At 41.1% G+C, this 20,009-nt stretch overlaps 1 protein-coding gene and 1 long non-coding RNA gene across 4 annotated transcripts in view; one reads left to right on the top strand and one right to left on the bottom strand.

Moving 5' to 3' along the window:
• Window positions 1-7,558, top strand: part of LOC131482728 (uncharacterized) — a 32,594-nt gene extending 25,036 nt beyond the window's left edge. Inside the window, exon 3 of one of the 2 annotated variants that reach the window (XR_009247249.1) lies at window positions 7,432-7,558. This is a non-coding gene — a long non-coding RNA (uncharacterized LOC131482728). Of the gene's footprint in view, window positions 1-7,238 lie in introns of both variants that reach the window. The other variant, XR_009247250.1, reaches the window with a different exon arrangement.
• On the bottom strand, window positions 2,324-18,402 carry TMEM106B (transmembrane protein 106B). Of its 2 annotated transcripts, none has more exons than XM_004582345.3 (8): window positions 18,217-18,402; window positions 16,310-16,531; window positions 13,096-13,159; window positions 7,648-7,807; window positions 5,620-5,760; window positions 5,329-5,378; window positions 4,527-4,580; window positions 2,324-3,236 (listed from the first exon to the last, which is right to left on the bottom strand). In XM_004582345.3, exons 2-8 carry the CDS (start codon window positions 16,527-16,529, stop codon window positions 3,098-3,100), a joined length of 828 nt encoding a protein of 275 aa, XP_004582402.2. In that variant the 5' UTR covers window positions 16,530-16,531; window positions 18,217-18,402; the 3' UTR covers window positions 2,324-3,097. The 2 variants fall into 2 exon arrangements, with proteins under 2 accessions (XP_004582402.2, XP_012781582.2); XM_012926128.2 differs by having other exon boundaries at window positions 16,310-16,534; window positions 18,217-18,400.
• Window positions 18,403-20,009: the final 1,607 nt, after the last annotated feature.

Raw genomic sequence — 20,009 nt, 5'->3', positions numbered from 1 at the left:
TTAATATCTATTATTTATAAATCATTTACTCTCACAAGGGATCAGTTTTATGGTTTTAGGAATGATCATGAAATGTTAAGTTGTAACAGAAAAATACTAGTAAGCTATACATTATGCTCCCAAGTTTTGAACAAATGTTTATTCTCCATTTAAACTGTTTCAGCTAGCAACTTAAAGCTGTTAAAATACTAGTTCCTCGGTGCAGTTTCTTCTGTGACCGTGAACGCATGAACCTGACCTCTGCTTCCCTAGACAGCCCTGCTAGGTCAGCTGAGTCAGCTGGCCCTTCCCGTGACTAATCCAGAACAGATGTGGGAGTGGAAAAAGGAGGCCTGGCCCCAGTTGACACTTTTTTTTTTTTATCAAGGATGTGGCCTCTAAGCAAAAACCTCTCCACTTCCCCTTCCTCTTCTACAAGATGATCCCACCACCCTGCTTTTCCCACAGGACTCAGGGCAATCATGTGAGAATAGCACAGGAAATAACTCTAAAAGGCATATATAATTAATGGCCAACACCATACAGTGTAAAAGGACAGACTTGGTTTAACTGACCACTCCACCAAGGTCTAGTCTAGCAGAAAGTTATTCCTGAACGTCTCAGGGAAAGAAAAAATCCTACCTACTGTCTGAGACTGTTTGCCATGTGTTCTGGTCATTGTGAACGCACACCTGTCCTGGCCCTACGCCGGAGCCACCCTGGCCGACCTAATGGGAATATTCTGATGTTCTACGGCTCTGCTTTGGGTTCACCTGGATCTGTTTTTCTAGTTTTCTTAATCTGAAGCCTGTTTTGTTCCAGGGTTATAGTGGCAGTTCCTTAACTCTCTGAAAGCAAACACAGGCAATCTTATTTCTCTTTCACTGATCTTTTACTTTTTTAAATTCTAGTTTCTTCTCATTCAACTCTGCTGAAACTAGATGTTGAAAAAAGTGGGGGTATGGGATTTAATTAAAAGACTGATGAACAGATTCAAAAGTGAGTCACTAAAAGCCAATGTTTCCCCACTTTCCTGCCTGTTTGGGAGATTCGGGGCACGCAACCCCGTAAGATGGAGGGGCCGCAGACCGTGAGAAAGGTCTGTTCAGTTTTGAAGACATGAATGGTGATTACGCAGTGAATAGGAGATAGAGAGGGAACACACTGGAGGGATACGCCAACAGCTCGTTAATGTTTTGATTCTGCGAGAGGCACTGCATGTGAAACCACAGATAGGTGACTGTCGGGTCAGCTGCCGAGTAGCAGACTTTGGTATCCTCCCGTGGATGTGAGGTCAAAGGGGACACGAAATCACACACAGAGATCATGCCAGAATGAGGGAAAATATGATCAGGTGGACTGGGAAAGTGCAAGCACAGTCAACATATGAGAGATATGTGTGTGTGTGTGTGTGTGTGTGTGTGTGTGTGTGTGAGACCAGGAAAAGTGGGCATAGTCAGGAAACACACAAAGAGAAATGAACATAAGGATGGATATAAAGCCCATCATGAATTCATAAGGATGGCTGAGTCAGCAATGGAGCAAGGAAAATAAGCATAACACCCCCCCCCCCAAAAAAAGCACATACCACGCATTTCCATTGTTCACTCAGGAAATGTGGAGTGGAGCCATTGATACATCAGCTAGGAGACCTCAGTGTATTCAAAGGCAGAGTTGAACAACTGAGTGAAGCTTGCTTGCTTCCTGCGGGTCAGACTGACAAATCGGTTTTGTTCTAGGCTTCAGTTAGGCACTTAGGGGTGAGGGAAAGGGAGACCTGATTTCTGTCATTTGGCCACAGCAAGAAATAACCCCCCATCTACCCGACTGCACCCCGGTAAACGTATCCACCTCCCACACTTATTGGGATGTATTCTTGAAACTTGGTAAGTGAAAATGCAAAACAGATGAGACAGAAAGCAGGAATGAAACGTAAAACAGCAGAGTCTGTCAAGTTTCTATGTGAAAACAATTTTCAGTAAGACTAAAAAGTAGAAAACATTAAAAAGAAATACGTGCCAGAGGTATCACGGGTCCAAGTGATACTTCGATGGATTCAGTGTTTAAAACAACATGATTTCATGCAGCCAACGTTACTGAGTGACAGGGTTTCCTGGATCGTTCCTTGAAGGACCTCACATCAGCTGGCAGGAGAGCCCGCGGCTGACGAGCGGCTGCCTACGAGCTGTGCCAGTGTCCACAGCAGGCTTTAGGGAGAGAGGCAACATAATGACATGGAAACACCAAATCACACCAGATTCAAGATGTAACTGGAAGCTGTTCACACTCGATCGGTTGCTGAATTTCATTTTCCTATTTCATTCACTGTTATGAGCAACATGCCTTAACTTTGAATCTCTGTGACTTTATTTGACATCTATTAATGCTGTACAAAAGCCATGCAGTTTATTTACAGTACTGTACATTAAATGACTGTGTTTGAAAATCACATGATGACCTCACAAAACTATAATATGTGTAAAGATATGAAAAACACATTTAGAGGTTGTTGTAAAATTTTAGGTACAGAATTTTGCAAAGGTAACTATTATATAATCACTATCATAAGGACTGACAGAAACATGCAAATAAGTTCAACAAATTAAAAGCTAAAAACATTTAGCTAAAAGCTAAAATATCATGTAGTTGAAATAATACCACATAACAATGGAATTCATTTATAAAACAAACAAAAAAGGGCTGTTCTTTCTATGAATAGTAGGTTCTCAGGATTCTTGTATAAAAACTCAGAAAATTAAATTTCCCAAATAATGTTCACCACCACAACTGCTTTCAGTAGAGCTATGTATTAACTCTGATTTTTAAATAATTACTTACTGTATAACAAGGGATTTATTAGTTTTTTCCCCCTTTGCGGATTCAGAGAATACCAACCAGTAAATTTGCCCCCAAGTAAAAGGTCCCAGTATGAATACACCGTTAACACACTGGAGAGGCGCAGTAATGCAAGCGTACATCCTTTCAACTGCATTCCTAACATAAGTATAAACTTCAGGCTTGTTCAATGTTTAAGATCTCCTAATAGGAAGTACCTCCTCTATGAGGGTTCAGAAAATAGTAGCAAGATTTCTTCCTGCGGATGCATCTCCTTCCGTTTTTACTGTTGTGGCTGAAGTACGTTTAGATACTCAGACTGCCCCAGCTGGTACGTTGTGTTCCTTCCACAGTCAACATACTGGTACCTCTCCTGGGATATCTGTTCTGAATGGCCGAAGTATGCTGTTGTCACGGTAACTCTACAAATACAAAAAATGGAGAGAAACCATTTGATTTGCACATATCCAGGGGGCAATCTAAGGGTTAACACTGCTGCCTCCCGCATGGGGGTGCTGAGTTAGAGAGCAGCAATGCTCTGGACTCCTCCTGATACGTGGACCTCAGAAGGCAGTGCAGCAACCAACTGGGCTCCTGTTGCCTGCACGGGAAGCCCGGCCTGACCTCTCGGCTCCCAGCGTGGGCTCCTGCCGCCACTGCTGCCATGAACCAGGGGCTAGCAGTGCCCTCTCCTTCTCCCTCAAACGAATAAACATCTTTTTGTTAGTTTGTTTCTCATGGTGAGACTATGAGAACATATAAAAACTCTTTTAGATTATTTGATGAATCATAACATTACGGACATAGGCTTGGTAGAAAAATATTTCTCCAGTAAACATGAAAATGCTACTTAAGCAAGTCTTACTGAAATAATTACACACAATAAATGTATTTTTTAAAGAAATACTTGTATTTTGTTAAAAACATTAAAAAGTCATAGCATTTTAAAGTAGTTGAATAATTTTCTCATCTTACGAAAATTGTAAGTAAAATGTCAGTTAATGGCCAAAACTCCAAAACTATAAATTTATTTTCCTAAATAACACCCAAATTATAAATCTATTAACATTACTTCTTATTACTATTTTATAAGACTTATTTACTTATTGGAAAGGCAACATGACAGAGATCTTCCATCCACGTGGTCACCCTCCAAATGGCTTGAATAGCCACAGCTGGTTCAGGCCAAAAAGCCAGGAACCAGAATCTCAACCTGGTCTCCCACATGGGCGGCAGAGGCCCAAGGAGGTTGGCCATATTCTATTTCTTTCCCAGACACATAAATGGGAAGCAAAACTGAAACCATAGGTATCAGGACTTGAACTGGCACTGTACTGGGAGCCTGGCATTACAAATAGCAGCTTAACTCACTGTGCCACAACCCTTGCCCCATTCCTTATTACCAGTAATGCTCATTTACCAAGGCAGCCAGGAACTGGAGGGTGGTCTCCATTTTCTCTACCATGTTCTGCTGTTTTCCTGAGTGTCTGTAACATCCAGACTGACTACATGACAGCCATGTAATCCATCAATATTTCCCAGAGCATCTGCTTCCTAATTTGTGAAGTGGGATGATATTTACTGGACCTCACAGCACTCACATGAGACTTCAAATTCAATTGAGATGGTGTTTGTAGAGATGCCGAATATGCTACAAGTCACTGATGAATTTCTAGCAAGAAATAGTTTTTGAAAAACAAATTCATACTTACTGCATCATGAGGACTATATTATGCACTTTGATGGATAACAGTGTGCAGAAATCACTGTTAAAGAAATTAAAATATAGATACATGTTATTACATAATACATTTAAAACTCTTCCTAGGTTAAAAGTAAGGTACTATCCATATATAATAAACAACAATATACTGGCTGAGCCTTTTCTTCAAATGACTGATACATTCATCGTTTTCTTATTCTAAGAATATATTTTATGTATGCATACCTCTGCACTTATAGTTATTTTAATGTGTGTTACAAATTACCTACACATTTTGCTCATCTTTTAAAATTTTATTAGCTGGCTAGCTATCCACAGCTCTATATACAGGGTTAAATTCTAAGATGATGAAAATTGCAAAAGAGTTTAAAAATTAACAACAGTTAATAATTTAAACTCCATATTAAATTTTAATGCTTCCAAACTTTAAATAGGTAAGCATTACACAACATTAACATTTTTTTAGTTCTCCTATACTAAAACGTCAACAAATATGGGAATGTAAAAGGATACGTGCCTTACAACCAAGTGATCAACAATAAAATGTGACATAGTATATGTTAATTCTAAAAATTACCCAAAAAAGCAATGTATGTCTATAGACATACAAAAATGTGTTTATTGATTAAGAGAAAAAAAAAACAGAGAATCAGAGAGCAAGGAATATTCTAAAATGTGGTCTTAAATGAGTTTGAAAAATTGGAAAAAAAAAAACACAGAAAAACATTCCCTAACCTCAATTCTACATACTGTATTTCTTAGTAATAGGAAGATATTAAGACAGAACTTACTACATATAACTCATTTCCTCTGCTATAACAGTAGGCACTGTGTAATCAATCTGAAAGGCAAAAAGAGGAAGGCAGTCAGGAGAGAGTAAAAACAAAATGTCCAACACTCCAATCATACTTTATGATTTCAAAATCAGAAATGTCTTCCTTTGTTAGCCAATTCTAAGATTTCCTATTACACACCCACAGGAAACATTTCAAAATGAATGAAATCTCTCCTTTCCCTCAATGTACACGAAAAGAAGGCTGAGACCCATTTAACACCCAAATTATTTCATGACTGATTCTTACTTGTTTCATATCAAGTGGACCGATATTGGTTATGTTATTTACGCGTGCCTTTCCAATAACTGTTTTTGAAAACTGAACTTGAGCAGTGATGTTTTCCACTTCAACAGAATAATAGTTATTGTTTGTTATGTTTAGTGTGTTCTGCAAAAGAAACAGAAAATATACAAGTTATTTAAAAACATGCCTAAAAATACGTATGCCAATTTGATAAAATGACTTCCCCTGTAGCTATACATCATTTCTCAGGAAGGAGGAATTACAAGAAATGTCAAAGAACGTCAGATGCGTTTTGATTTTGTGCATGAGTACTGTGTGTATGCTATGCACAGTAAATACACATTTAAAAAGAACAGAGCCACAGAACAACAGTATGAGAATATGGAAAAATGAATGTTAGGAAATGTATTTGTGACATCAGTCAGCGAAGTTGAATGGAAACAATTTTAAATTTTCATCTGATATTTTACTAACACTCATATTTACACACCTCTATCATTATATTAGCAAGCTATTTCCTGTTCTCTCGGTAAAGTTTGATGTGCCTTTCAAATAAAAATAAATAAATCTTTTTTAAGGTGATCTGTGCTTGAGCACACAGTAGGTAAAAAACCTTTTCTTCTATATCCTCAGTTACTAAAAAAAATTTACTTATTTTTAGAAATGAATATAATCTAATTATTTTTGAAAATACTGATGGAGACCTTGTCGACCTCTTATCTCAATGTTGTCTAGCTAAACCCAGTGCACACCTAAATAATCCTGTATCTTATGTAATGTTCAGTGTTTCTCAACTTAATTATGCAATATTATCCCCAAATGTGGCAATACTCACTGAATGATTTTAAATGAAGTATGATATTCACATTTAAAGTACATTTTCTGGTGCTTTAAAGGCAATGTCACATGGCTTTTGAATTTATTAATACTTATTTATAGTATCTGATACTACAACTTCTGAGACCCATAAATTTCAGCCATTGTTCTAAATATTGTACACAAAGGAAAATGTGTTATGTTCCAAAGAGCTATTAAACTGGAAAATATCCTAAAACCATTTCCCAGGCATCTGAAACGATGTATAGTTAGAATGTTTTGCTTACATTTAAAACATCCATGAAAAAAGGCAATAAGAAGATGAGTCTACTAGAATATAAATAATACTTTAAATCTATTTATGGTTTTTGAATAACACCCAGTTTCTGTAATCTTTTTGAATACCTCCTATATGCACATATTTCAAAAGCAGTTTGTACCAAAACAGTTTTTTTCTCCATTTGCCATAAGCTTTTTGAGGCCTGACTCGTGTATTTTTTTTTTTTAATCACAGGTAATTATTCCGTTTAATATTTCAGTCCGTTTGACTCTGTCCCTCCAAATATCCCCTTCCCAAACACAACCATAGGCACCTTAACCACCTTAACCAGCAGGTCCAGTATCCCCTACCAAACATATCACGGGCACAATGCACCCCACACTGAAGCCAACCATGGTTACCAAGGGCACGCCTTGTATCTGTCCCTCTGATGTGGATGTTGGCACACTCTGCTCTTTGTAAGCATACACTAACATGTGAATCAGGTAGAAGAGTACCTCCTAAGTTTTTTTAAATTTGTTTTCAGGAGTGGGAGGCTACATGAAATCATCTAAAAACTTCCTAAGATGACAACGGAATGAAAACGATACATTTCCAACAACTAACATGTCAACTGTTACCACCTTGCTAGAAGTTACGCAGAGCCAAATGTTGACAAGTGAATTGGCACTGCTTTTTCTTTACCAACAATTAACCACTTGGCTACTTCCCCCTCCTAGAGACATCTCCGATCGATACATGACTCTGCTTATAGGCAACTGCCAGTTATTCATTGCTTGTCATCTTTAGGAGAACCAGAAATGAAAGAGAAAGTCAGTACGGCAAAGCTATACAGAAAGTAAACTGAGCAGCGTCACATTCAGTGCTGTGACAACGATGCTGCTCATCACAGGAAGGTGTGAAAGCCAACATTTTTAATATAAATGTGTACTTACTGTGATATTTAAATATATCGTGCGCTTTTGAACATCATAACTGACATATGCTGATTTTACGCCAATATATTTCACGTCGATAGAGCGAGGGAATAGGAAAAACACAGCCAGTCCGGAAAGGAGCAGACAGACAAACACAGAAGCCATCACATAGAGTTTTCTGAAAAAGAAAGAAGGGTGTTTAAATACATGTGCCTCAAAATCGACACAATACATCACTTAGAGAAGATACTTTCAGTCCACACTTTCCTATTCTATTATACTAGCAGGAAAACAGGCACTCTCTCTGAATGTACACATTGTGAAAGCAGTGGGCCAGGGTGGGTCTGAGTCTGCTAGTATTAAAATGTTCTCTTTAAAAGAATTTCTGCTTCTGGAGCCTGGGAACTCAGGCTTTGGACACAAGGGACATTTCTGGAGTAATGCCCCGCAGGCCCCATCAACCCCACTGGTGTCATTGGCCTTACTATGCATTTATGTACTTGATTTTCAAAATGCTGTTATTGTGCTCAAATTCTGCTTGGGACATGCCATTACAGTTTTTAAAAATTATATATATGATAGAAACATGTGTATATGTTTATATATATGCAGACATAAGGGAAGAAAAATGAAAAACACAATCCTTAAATACCTTTGCCATTCTGACTCTCCTGAAATATATCACTTCCCTATTTGGAATTTCTCCAAATTCCACAGATAAGAACTTCCTCTTCTTCAAGGTTATTCTCATAACTAGAGTTCCATGAAACTGCTTCATGATCTTTCCAACAGGCAGCCTTCTGCAAAAGCCCCACAGCCCTCCTGTCTCTAAGCCTTGCCTGTCATTTACTTTATCATTTTCTTACATTTCATGTGCAATTTTTTCACACCAACTTTTTTCTATGCTTTCATGGATTTGATATTTGCATGCTTCACAACAGCTACTAAACTGCCTCTTACAGATGTTTTAAAAAATATTTCTGAATTTAAAGTTGCCTAAGAGAAAAATGATTAAAAAAAATAAGCTAGCAAAAATGTGCTGAATCACTGTGCTAAGTACAGACTGTCACCAGAGTCAACAAAGCAGTCCTTAGCTAACGGTGCGTGCAGTGTAACAAGACAGCTTTAAACAGGTATGAAGAGCCTGAAAATCAGCATAAAAGACCTATATTTTAAAATTTTCTCATATTGTAGTTGTGAATATATAAATCAGTGCTCTAAATTTTTTGTACACCGAGTTTACAGCTAGAGCAAGTAATACTGGGGTGGGGCAGATGGCGGGCATTTGGTCTATCAGTGAAAATCCCCACATCCCCACCAGGGTGACTTGAGCTTCAAGTCCAGCTTATGACTAATGAGCACCCTGCCAGGCAGCTGGAGTAGCTCAAGGAGCTGGTCTGCCATGCCCAAGGGAGACCTGGGCTGAGTTCCTGCCTCCTGACTGCAGCCTCACTTAGAGGAGCTTGAGGGATGAACTAGCAGATGGGAGCTCTGGGTGTCTCGCTGCCTTGTAAATTAAGAATAATGATAATAATAAATTAATTTGTTATGACATTAAAACATCTTTCCATATACTATTTCATCTCAAATGGAAAATGTTTAGATCTTCATTACAAAATTCATTAATAGCAAGTTTACTTTTGGTCCTAGGACAGCCATAGAATGCTGAAAGCCACATAATACTAATGAAGTTATGAAGACTGTGTGACAAATGTAGGGCAAAATTGCATTTTACTATTGCCATTTCTTAGGGCATTTAAGATGATCTCTTCCACTTGAAAACTATGGGCTTGAGGATTAGGGACACATATAGTGTATAGAAAAAAATGATACAGTTTTCTAATTCACCAAATCTCCTTTAAATTATAAACAAAGAGCTAAGGTTGTTGCTTCAATACCATACTCTCACTGTACTCTTTCTGGCCCCTGTGAGCTCTGCCTGCTCCTTCTGCTCCTATGGATGGTCTTTCCCACGGTTCAGCTGCTGCCTTAACAACAGCCTCTGGCTGGGCCCCTCTTCCAGGACCTTGGCAGCCTGGATGCAGTGCCACCTGCTCAGGAGGCTGAGCTCAGCCTGGCATCCTCTCGGTGTGGTGCAGCCTGCAGCCCTGTGGCAGTGATACAACAAGCAGAGGGACCATGTCCTGGGCTCCCTGTCTTGGGGGATCATTGCCCTTTGCTGGCTGGTGTCCACTGTCTGAAAATATTTTTGCATGGATTTGTCTGGGTTTTTTTGGTTTGTTTTTTGTTTGTTTGTTTTTAACTATTTCAAGAGGGAAAATAAACATGTGATTCCTGTTTGGGCAGAAGTGAAAACTCCAACTTCTTGGACATTGTGTCTGTAGTTAGGCCGACAATCTTGTTCCTTAACTGCCTAAAAGCTATGTGTAAAAATGTTAAAATTGCCTCCATGGCACTCCTAACAATGCAGCTTCTGAGTATACTTGAAAATAAACACACACACACACTCCCTCTCTTTGCTTTCTTGCCTCCTCAGTTTCGACAGTTCCTTCTAGACTACTGGGAGGAACCAACTGTATTAGACTTTATTACTTCATTTTTTTCCTGTGTGTATGGTGTCTGGCCATCCCACAGTAGTAAAGTACAGCTCCTTCCCATCTCATTGTGTGCCTGTGCGCATGGAGCACAGCTTACCCACCTTACTCTGTCGCTGCCTGCTTAGACTGCCTGTGATTAGTTGTTCTTACAAACATTAGCATAAAGAATAACTTGTGCAAATGTCATTTTTACATTTGAAAATTATCCTTAGAACACATTTATCTTTTTTTTAGATCTACTTTTTAAAAAATACTTATTTATTGACAGAGTAAGAGATTTTGCAACCACTAGTTCCCTCCCAAAATGGACACAACAGCTGGGCTGGATCAGGTAGCAGCCAGGGACTTCGAACACCATCTGGGTCTCCCACGCAAGTGGCACAGCCCCAGGGCTCGGCTCATCTGCTACTTTTCCAAGTGAATTAGCAGGGAGCTAGACTGAAAGTGGAACAGCTGGGACTGAAACTCCGACTTCATATGGAATGCCAGCTTAGGAGGTGCTGGCTTAACACAGGGTACCGTCATTCTGATATCATAGAATAATGTATTCAGCATAGAATTCCTGAACAAGAGTAAAATGCACATGTAAACTTCTTAGATAATGCCAAATTCTCATCCACTAGTGGGACATGAGTATGCCTTTTTCACTCACTGTTGCTGACAGAATAAATTACCAACTTTAGATTTTTGCCAGTCTGATAGATAGGAATGGCTTCTTGGTGTAGTTGATGGTTTCAAAGTCATTCACATTTAAGTGTATTTTGTAATTAACTGTTCAAAACTATTTTCCTCTGGTGGCTGGTCTCTTGCAGTCTGAAGCTTTGCATGGCGCAAGGACACTGGCCCTCCGTGCTCTGCTCTGCGGGCATCACGTTCCAGTCTGCCGCGTGGACTATAATTTCAGTCAAGGATTGGTTCCTATCCTGTGAAATTCATACTTCAACACTTTTTGTCCTTTTCTCTCATTATTTCTGGATTCTAAATCATGGTTGGTAAATTTTTTCCCACTCTCAGATTATGAAAGAATTTACTCAAATTTCTTTCACGTGAATATCTGTCCCACATTTTATAATGAAGGATGAGACTGTTTATAATGTATTGGCTTATTCCCATCGTTATTAACTATTACTGATTGTTTGTCTGAAGTATTCTGGTCAAGCAGCACACTAGTCCGGTTTTCTATCCCTTATAAATTGATACTTTTGCCTTATCATGCAAAGGATTTTTGCTTTTTTATTTTACCTTTAAAGTCCAGGAAATTCACTGCAAGTTTTCATCTGTTGTTTGATTGCTTTTTTAGAGTAACAGAATTATCTTTTCTGTATGTAGGTTCATATTTTCTCTCACTTCAGGCAAGTCTCCTTAAATGTTTAATATTCACTTTTATTCCTTTCATTTTCTTCTTCAGGGTTTCTAATCATAGAATATTCCATTTCCCTTGACTTCTGCATTATTTGTCGCTCAACTGTTTTCCGTTAATTTGTGTTTTCATTCCTCGTCTTCACCCACTGCGTCATTCCTTCCTGAACTTGTCAGGGTATCTTTTGCACTTGTGTTCTTCCAGTTTTGTGAAAAATACCTTTCTAGCTTTTTTCTCAGAGTCTTTAGTCTGCCTTTTCACATCCTCCCCGTTTGGTTGTCTCAATTCTGAGCTCACTTTCTGGTGTATGTTGTTCTAATACAGCTTCTAGTTTCCTTTATTTCCTTTGTCACATTTATAATATTCAAGTTTTCATCTGCTTTCATCATCTGTCAATGTTCTACTGAGTTAACTTTCTTCAGCTTCTTAAAAAGTATCTTTGCATAATGTCCGATTAAATAAGGAGAGTTTTTGTTCTTTTAAAGTAAGGTTCCAGAGGCTGGCATTGTGGCATTTTTTGCTTCTGATCCAGCTGCCTGTTAATGTGCCTGGGAAAACAAAGGATGACAACCCTAGTATGCAGGTCCCCGCTACCCATGAGGGGGATCAGGATCGAATTCTTGGTTGCTGTCTATGGGCTGGGTTCTGACTTGCCTGTCATGGCCATTTGGGGAGTGAATCAGTGGATGGAAAATAAGGTTCCATTTTGTGTGGTGGGAATGGGCCAGGACTGCTTACTTAGCCTCGGTGATCAAGGGCTCCATCCTTTGTGATTACAGAAGAATTTGAAGAAATGACCCCTGTGTGGATTTACTTGCATAGGTCTAAGATAATCTCTCTAGGTTGTGAACCTTTTCTATTCTTTATTCCTAATTGTTTCTCCTATGATATCTTTGAGTCTGCTTGCATGGGTTTTCCTGGGGATTCTTACGTTCTTTGATGACTAAGGGTGGTCCAGTTCCTTTTGATTTTCTCAAGGCCCCTCCGTGGTTCCTGTGGTCTTTTTTGCATTCTCCAAGCTACAGCATGCAGAATTTTCCCATTTTAAGTTCATTCTTGGAAGTAACTGCTGGGCATACTCCAAACAGTGTCTTGTTTCTTAGGGGAAAATGGTTTGTAGGCCAGGGATAGTAAGACACGTAGACATTCCTTTTGTGCTTCAAAATAACCTCAGAGTAGCCACGGGTGTGTCTGGGCCCTTGCTGTCATTATGGTGTAAATATTCAAACACCTTATCACGCACCTTTAATGACATGTTTGCCTGTGTATGCCACTCCACGTTGCTAGTCCAGATATGTTTTAATAAATGGATTTGAGAAGACACAGCTAATGTGCTACCCTCCAGACCTTACCATGGCCAGGCACTGTCTAATGACTCAAAGCATATGATGACATAACAACCTGCAGCATTTTCCCTGCAAATAGTTTTTAACTAAACCATGTCTAATTTACATATTTATATAAGTTATATAATATACATCTACACATATATATGTAGGAAGAACATATATATAGATGAAGAACCGCCATTTTCTCAAGGTGACTTACGTTCTTCTTGGCCTCAATCTCTGATCACTATATGGAATCAATGCCACCAGTTGGTTTTCTTGTCCTAAAAATAAAAGAAGTTTAGAAATCCATTAACCAGGATTAATTAAAAATATAGAGGTATCTCTCTGCAATTTGGTTTGGAAAAATGAAACTACCATCTGGTTCTCTTCCCATTGTGCTTTCTCATACCCGATGTCTAGCTAATTAAAAATAGTACCAAGAAAGAAGGCTCAATTCCTCTTTCTTCTACTGGATAAAATCTAGAAAAATTCTACCTTTCAGAAGATGTGAAAATGCCAAACCTTCCTTCAACTCCACTGTTTCCTATGAAGACTTTAGTTCTTCCTCAACCCTCAAGCACTGCGGAAGACCTTCTACTACCGCCCTTAAGTACCAGCATGGACACACTAACCTCAAGCAGATGCTCCGACATAAAGAGCTTCTCTAAAATGCCTGATGGTCAAACCTCTGAAAGCTTTCTCCAGTGCTTTCCTCCTGCCTCCCTGTCACCTGCATACTAATGCATGCACCTGCACACACAGTCTGTTTGTCGTATGTACACTCATCCTTGGGTGTTTGCAGATCACATCTTGTTTAGTGGCATCCATTTTGCTATACTACAACTGCAGTCCAAACCAACCGCATCTCACTATTATATGCATAATCACACAGCGAAGTGTGGCTAGAGCAAACCACATAACTATGTCCCCAAGTCTCATTTTACATCACTAATTTCAGGTGGCTCTTTAATGACACCACTTGGTTCTCAGTTCACTTTTAATCACACTCCTAAGAGAACAACTGCATAACTTTGGCTTTCTCCTCAGACCTTCAATACTGTCTCTCCTTTCCCCATTCTTAGTTCATGATGCTGTAAACAGGTCTACAAGCTCCTACCAGCATGTCTACCCACCTCCCTGCCACTATAGCCAAACACTCCCCTTCCTCTCTCGTTGGGAAGAATTAGCCCCCTGTGTGCAGAGCTCCCAAAAAGCAGCCTTCTGCTCTCGTTCACTAGAGCTCGCTCAAGGACACTGTTCCAACACTTCCCCAGTCGCTCATATTCCCACGGCCTTCTCAATGGATTATTCTTACCAGTATACAAATTATTCACCCCGTCTTAAGAAAGGTAAAGCCTCTCCTGAGCTTATAGCCCCTCCAGCTACTTACTCACTGTCTTCTACAGAGCAGATCTCTTCAGAAAATCTATTTCTAGTTTTAAAATTTATTTGTTTTTACTGCAAAGTCAGATACGCAGAGAGGAGGATAGACAGAGAGGAAGCCCTTCCGTCTGATGATTCACTCCCCAAATGACCGCAATGGCCGGAGCTGAGACTATCAGCCAGGAGCCAGGAGCTTCTTCCAGGTCTCCTATGTGGTGCAGGATCCCAAGGCTTTGGGCCATCCTCTATTGCTTTCCCAGGCCACAAGCAGGGAGTTGGATGGGAAGCGGGGCCGCCAGGATTAGAATCTAGGCAAGTTTAGGGTGAGGACTTTAGCTGCTAGGCTACAGTGCTGGGCCCAGAAAAGCTATTTCTCAGTAACTTCTCCTATGAGCTCCAGATCCTATTCTACATGTCACCCATGCTTTTGTGAGTCATAAAAGCTGCTCTTTTCTAGATCTGTTGTGGCCTCCCCATCACCAAATCCCAAGGTCAGTTTTCAGCTCTCCCGCTGTCTGAACCACATCACAGCTGATCTCTCTTTCCTTTGTTCCTTCACTTTCTAGAATACTGCAGACACAGGGACTGCCCCCTCTTGCTCCAGCTGTGTTTTCTCAGTAGCCTCTACAAATTATTTTGCACATCACTGGCCTGGAAATGCTGCGGTATGCCAGAGTTCAGGGCTAGAGGTCCCTGGTGATTGCAAAGACTCTAATGAGTTTGATGCTCTCATGGAGCTCAGCTTTAGCTGTCTTTGATACACTGATGATCCCAGGCGAGCCTTGCATTTGGATTCTAGATATTCTCTGCAACTACCCGCCCACTTGTCAGGCAGGCATGCCCAAATATACTTGTCACTGTTTTAGACTCTGACCTTTCCCCGAGACACTCAAAACTCTTTCATTTTAATAAACTGTGACTCAATTCTTTCAGGAGCTCAGGTGAAAAATGTGTGGCATCATGCTTCATTTCTCACTTTATAATCCACATCAACACTGCCAAAAGCCTACTAGTGAAACCTCAGAAATATAAATATGCTTGTCAAAGCATATATCCCCAGTTTGGCGCATGATTGTCCTGAACTCTAACCATTCTTTCATTCTCTAACAGTCACTACTCCTGCAAAAGGAAAACCATCACAGTTGTTGGTGAAGGCAGATGGAACCTGCCAAGGCATCTCTGAGCCCCTGGCATATCTTATACCATTGGTTTTTCCTTCTTCCCTCAGTGCCTCCCCAGGGTCCAGTACCAGCTTCTGTCAGGCAGGGGAATGAGCCCAGATCATCTGCAATCCTGATAGTGGCTCTCACCTACCTACAGAGTTTTCTAATACCTCTGACATAGTGGTACTCAAAAGAATTTGTGAAAAAATACATAACTAAAAGTTCACTTGGGGATGAGAAATTCTGAACTCCATGTATTATTTTCTAATACTAAGTTCCTCATCATGAATATTTTGAAGATCCTAACCTTTAGTGCATAATTTCAAAAATCCGGGGCACTGAGACAAAAGCTCTTCTTAATTCCATTTTCCATGAACTTTTCTTAGAAACTATTAAGTGATTTTTTTTTTCTTACTTGGCTCATCTTTATATACCATCTCTTCTTGGAATTACTTTTAGAAATACCTAATTAGGACAGGATCAGATGATTCTTAAATAACAAATTAACAAATATTAGGTCCTCACCTACTTAGATGGCTTTTAATAGCAAACAAACTAAAGCAACCGGAATAGTAACTCTATAGAAGCCAAAGAGGACTAAGCATTTTCAGTTAAGGGACAGCACTTACCCACCACTGTAACAGCAGGTGCAAAGGGAAAAATATTAGAGGTAGGAAAGTGGTTACATTACACTTCAAGAAGTTTAATATTTTATGTTTATTTCTATATGTTGTTTTGACTAAGAGTGACTAATAGGAAGTTTTAACTTTAATAGTTCTCTAAAACACAGTTGTGGAGAACCACTAGTTTTCACCATATTTGCGTAAAATCCCGGGACTGTCCTTTAAAGGAAAAAACACCAAAACACCAAAACCAAGCACATACCCCTGGGGATTCTCCCCGTTCCTTGGCACGTGGGACATGTGACACTGTCTCTCCCCGTAAACTCCACGTAGGGAAACTGGGAGACATCCCCGTTCCTCCCGTCGTCACTGTGGACTTCGTTGCTAACCAGTCCGTTCCTCATGTTCTCAGCTGATGTGAGGCCATCGTAAGCATCCTCTTTATTTGAATGCAAAGGCAGATGAGAGAGAGACTTCCCCATGTCTTCTGAAATAAAAGGAGATCTTCCTGTAAACCTCAGGAGAAAGGCGCAGAGTCTAAGAACCCCGCGAAGTACACCAACCTCATGAATTCACGACCAACTTCAAAAGCATGTTCAAAGTACTTTTGGGATTAGAATTATATTCAATCAGAATGTGTGGAACAAGGGAGTCATGCCCTAGGCTCCAGAAGCAAACCGTGATGAAACAATGGGCCATGTGATGGCAGGTAGCATGGGACAACATGCTAGGCCTTCCCAGAGTGCTCTGCACAGAAACATGGAGACATACTTCCGTTCACTACACACACATATATACTATGTTTATATAAAACACACATTTATACATATTCATATCATATGAATATAAATATAAAATATATCTATACATATTTATATTTTATGTATAATAATTGTGTATATATATGTATATATACACACATACACACATACTACCTATCAGTAAACACAAAAACTTGCTTCGGGCAGATGACAGTGAGGAGCTACACACATCATCCGGGAATGTCAAAGGACTACTTTTCAGGCATCTACAATTCACACTCCTTTTTGACAAAATCCACAATGCTTCCTGTTTCACAGCCTTCCTTAGGTTTCTCATTGTAACCATTTAAATACTTGTAATAACAAAAAAGGAAATACCCCCAAATTATGCAGAGATTCATGTTTCTTTTAAAAGTCTCATTTATTGGAATATTGATAATCCAAACAATTCACTTCGTCCAGAAGTATGAAGAAAAGTTTGGTTTTTTTAAAAGCCAGCCAATCAGCCATTTCTTGCACTTACTTATAGCGTTAAGAACAGATTAAGAAAAAAAACTGTACAACGAGTATACAGACTTAAAAGTATGATGAGAATAGATGTTTGTGTTTCACCACATCCTACACATCCTGTCAGGCTCGAAAACATAATGGCTTATGACCTGTACACAAGTAGGATTTTGTTGAGTAACGTCCCCGCCGGTCGCAGGTGCATCAGGGCGACTAGCATCATTGTCCACACAGTCTGTGGCCTTGGGACTCCTCAGCCAACACACAGCCTGTGAGGGGCATCCCCGACCCAGGGCTTGTGGGAGAAAACACCCCAGCAGGCCAAGGGCTTGGATGTGGGCTTCTTTCCTCTTTTATGCAGACCACCACTTTGACTGTTCTGGGCAGGTGTTTGGCCTAGTGCCAGATCTTGTCAGGTACTGGGAAACTCTGTTACCCACTACTAGATTTTTTCGGATAGGTTTTGCTACCTTCCAATGTTGGGGGGCACCGTTTTTTCTTCTCTCCGTGAGTACAGACAGATGCATATATAATGACAGTGCCCTACTTTCCTGGACGCCAGCAGAGATCTCAGGTTCAACAAGGGAGCACTCCACCCCATCGACATCCGGGCGGGTACTAGGGGCTGAGCTCCTAAAGGGCTGCCGAGACGGAGGAAGAACACCTGCGAGCAGCACGCAGCGCCCAGCTCACCCCGCAGAGCATCATCAACACAGCGATCCGGGCGGGGGCACAGGGGCCACCCCTAGCTCCCGGGCAACAAGCAGAAGGGGGTGGCATCGCCTCGGCCGCCAGCCCCGCGCGCCTCCCCGGCAGCCTCCCCTCCTCCACCTCCTCCAGGCCCGGCAGGTCCCCACTCCGCGCACGGAGCCCGGGGGCTGCGCGTCCGGGGGTCGCTCACCGGCACGCGGGGGGCGCTGCGCAGTCCCGGGCGGGCTCTGGCGCCCACAGGCCGGAGGACAGGCTCGCCGAGGCCGCAGTCCCGGCTGCGGGGCAGGGTGCGGCGAGCGGCCTAGAGCGCCGGGCGGACGCCGAGTCCGGTCGGGGGAGGGGCGGCACTGCCAAGGCCTCAGCCCGAGTCGGGCGATGCGCGTGCGCACGGCGCTCCCGGGGGGCGGGGGCGCGAGGCCGCGGTGGTGGGGGGGCCTGGCGACGCATGCGCCCTTCCCGCCCTGCCCGGCGCCTTCTGACACCGCCTCCTGTGAACACCGGACTGGCAGGGTTTGCCTAGTGTCACGTGCCTAAGCCTGTCTGTCAGTCACCTTGGCCGGTACAGCCCTTGATGACTACGGAATGATCCTCACCACCCCGCCAACCCAAATCAGGAATTTCTGGCAGCAAGAAAGTTATACCTCTTTTAGCTTAGAAAGTTTTGCGGCAAAGCAGGAACTCTCACGGTTTTCCTTCCTTCCTTCCTTCTTCCCTCCCTCCTTCCTTGCTTACATCTATTTGAAAGGCAGAGTGACACACAGAGAGGCAGACATCTGTGCACTGTTCCATTCCTTAAATGCCCATAACCCCGCGAACCGGGAACCCCATTCCCCAGTCCCACATGACTGGCGGGGACCCACAGATTCCATCCTGCACCTGTGGAAATTTGTCAACAGGACACTGGATCCGCAGCAGAGGAGCAGGAAGTGCAACAGGCCCTTGCATGTGGCATGTTAGGTGTTCCAAGCACGCCTTTACCCCCTAGGCTACAGAGGCCTCCTCTGTTTTTAATTTTTTTTTTTGTCTGTGCTTTTGTACGGCTCTTTGGTGCCTCTCTCCCAGCTTCTGCTCCAATTAACTTCGTAAGGAGTCACGGAGAGTCTCATCAGATTCCCCAATTCGTAACTGAGTCTCTAACGTCGCCAAGCTTATGTACTTCGCCCGGTAATAATACATGGCTGTTATCTGAGTTATCAGCTGTAGATTCTGCCTGCAGAGTAACAAACACGTAGACGCTGAGGAAGGGAATGGTGGTGGGGTTTCAGGATCAGTGTGTTTGGCCAATGGAATATGAAGACACCTAACAATATGCAAATAGAAGCAATATTCAGTTTAAAATAGAAAATGATTATGTGTTTAGGTGATATAATAGATCTTTTCACCCAAGGTTGGCAAAAATATATACATTCCCAAGTTTTCTAGCAGGCAGGTGATAAGTGTTAAGACTAAATTGAAATTGTTGTAATCCAGCAGTTCCTCTTTATGGAATATGTAACGAAGTATGACATGTATATAACATTAATTGAATTCTCTGTAAGACAGGGTATAACATATTTTAGTAGTATGTAGAATGTTCATATTTAGAACATAGATAATTGAATATTGGTTTATCTGCCTTAGAATTGAACTGTACAAAATATAGTCATCTGCCGTTTGATCCCGTGTTTGGTTTTCCTTGTATTCATTGTTGAGTTGGCATCCGTTTCTGTAATTTAACATGTCTTACTCGTCAATGGAAAAAAATTACTGCTTTTATAAATTCTGTTAGGATGTTTGGCCAATATTTTCTCAATCAGTTTCATCATTTGACTTCAGGCTTCCTGGCCTTGAAGTACAGTGCTTATCCAAATAACTGATGCCAACTGAAATAATGAAAAATCCAGTTGGAAAATCAAAGTTAAACTTTACTTAGTGAGTCAGACTGAGGATTTAAACCCAGACAGAAGCAGCTGCTTGAGTTGGCTGTTCTACAACCTGGGCTTG

The sequence above is a fragment of the Ochotona princeps genome, chromosome 20 (genome assembly GCF_030435755.1).
Source record: "Ochotona princeps isolate mOchPri1 chromosome 20, mOchPri1.hap1, whole genome shotgun sequence".
NCBI classification, from domain to species: Eukaryota; Metazoa; Chordata; class Mammalia; order Lagomorpha; family Ochotonidae; genus Ochotona; species Ochotona princeps.
The sequence above is the reverse complement of the archived record's forward strand: the minus strand, read 5'-3'. Positions and strand labels throughout refer to the sequence as shown.

Excerpts from the sequence above, each read along its gene's own strand:
- TMEM106B (XM_004582345.3), bottom strand. The coding sequence starts at position 16,529 with ATGGGGAAGTCTCTCTCTCATCTGCCTTTGCATTCAAATAAAGAGGAT. Across the intron at positions 13,160-16,309 it reads AACGGGGAGAATCCCCAGGG|GACAAGAAAACCAACTGGTG; the intron begins GTATGTGCTTGG and ends TTTTATTTTTAG. Across the intron at positions 5,761-7,647 it reads CGATATATTTAAATATCACA|AACACACTAAACATAACAAA; the intron begins GTAAGTACACAT and ends TTTCTTTTGCAG.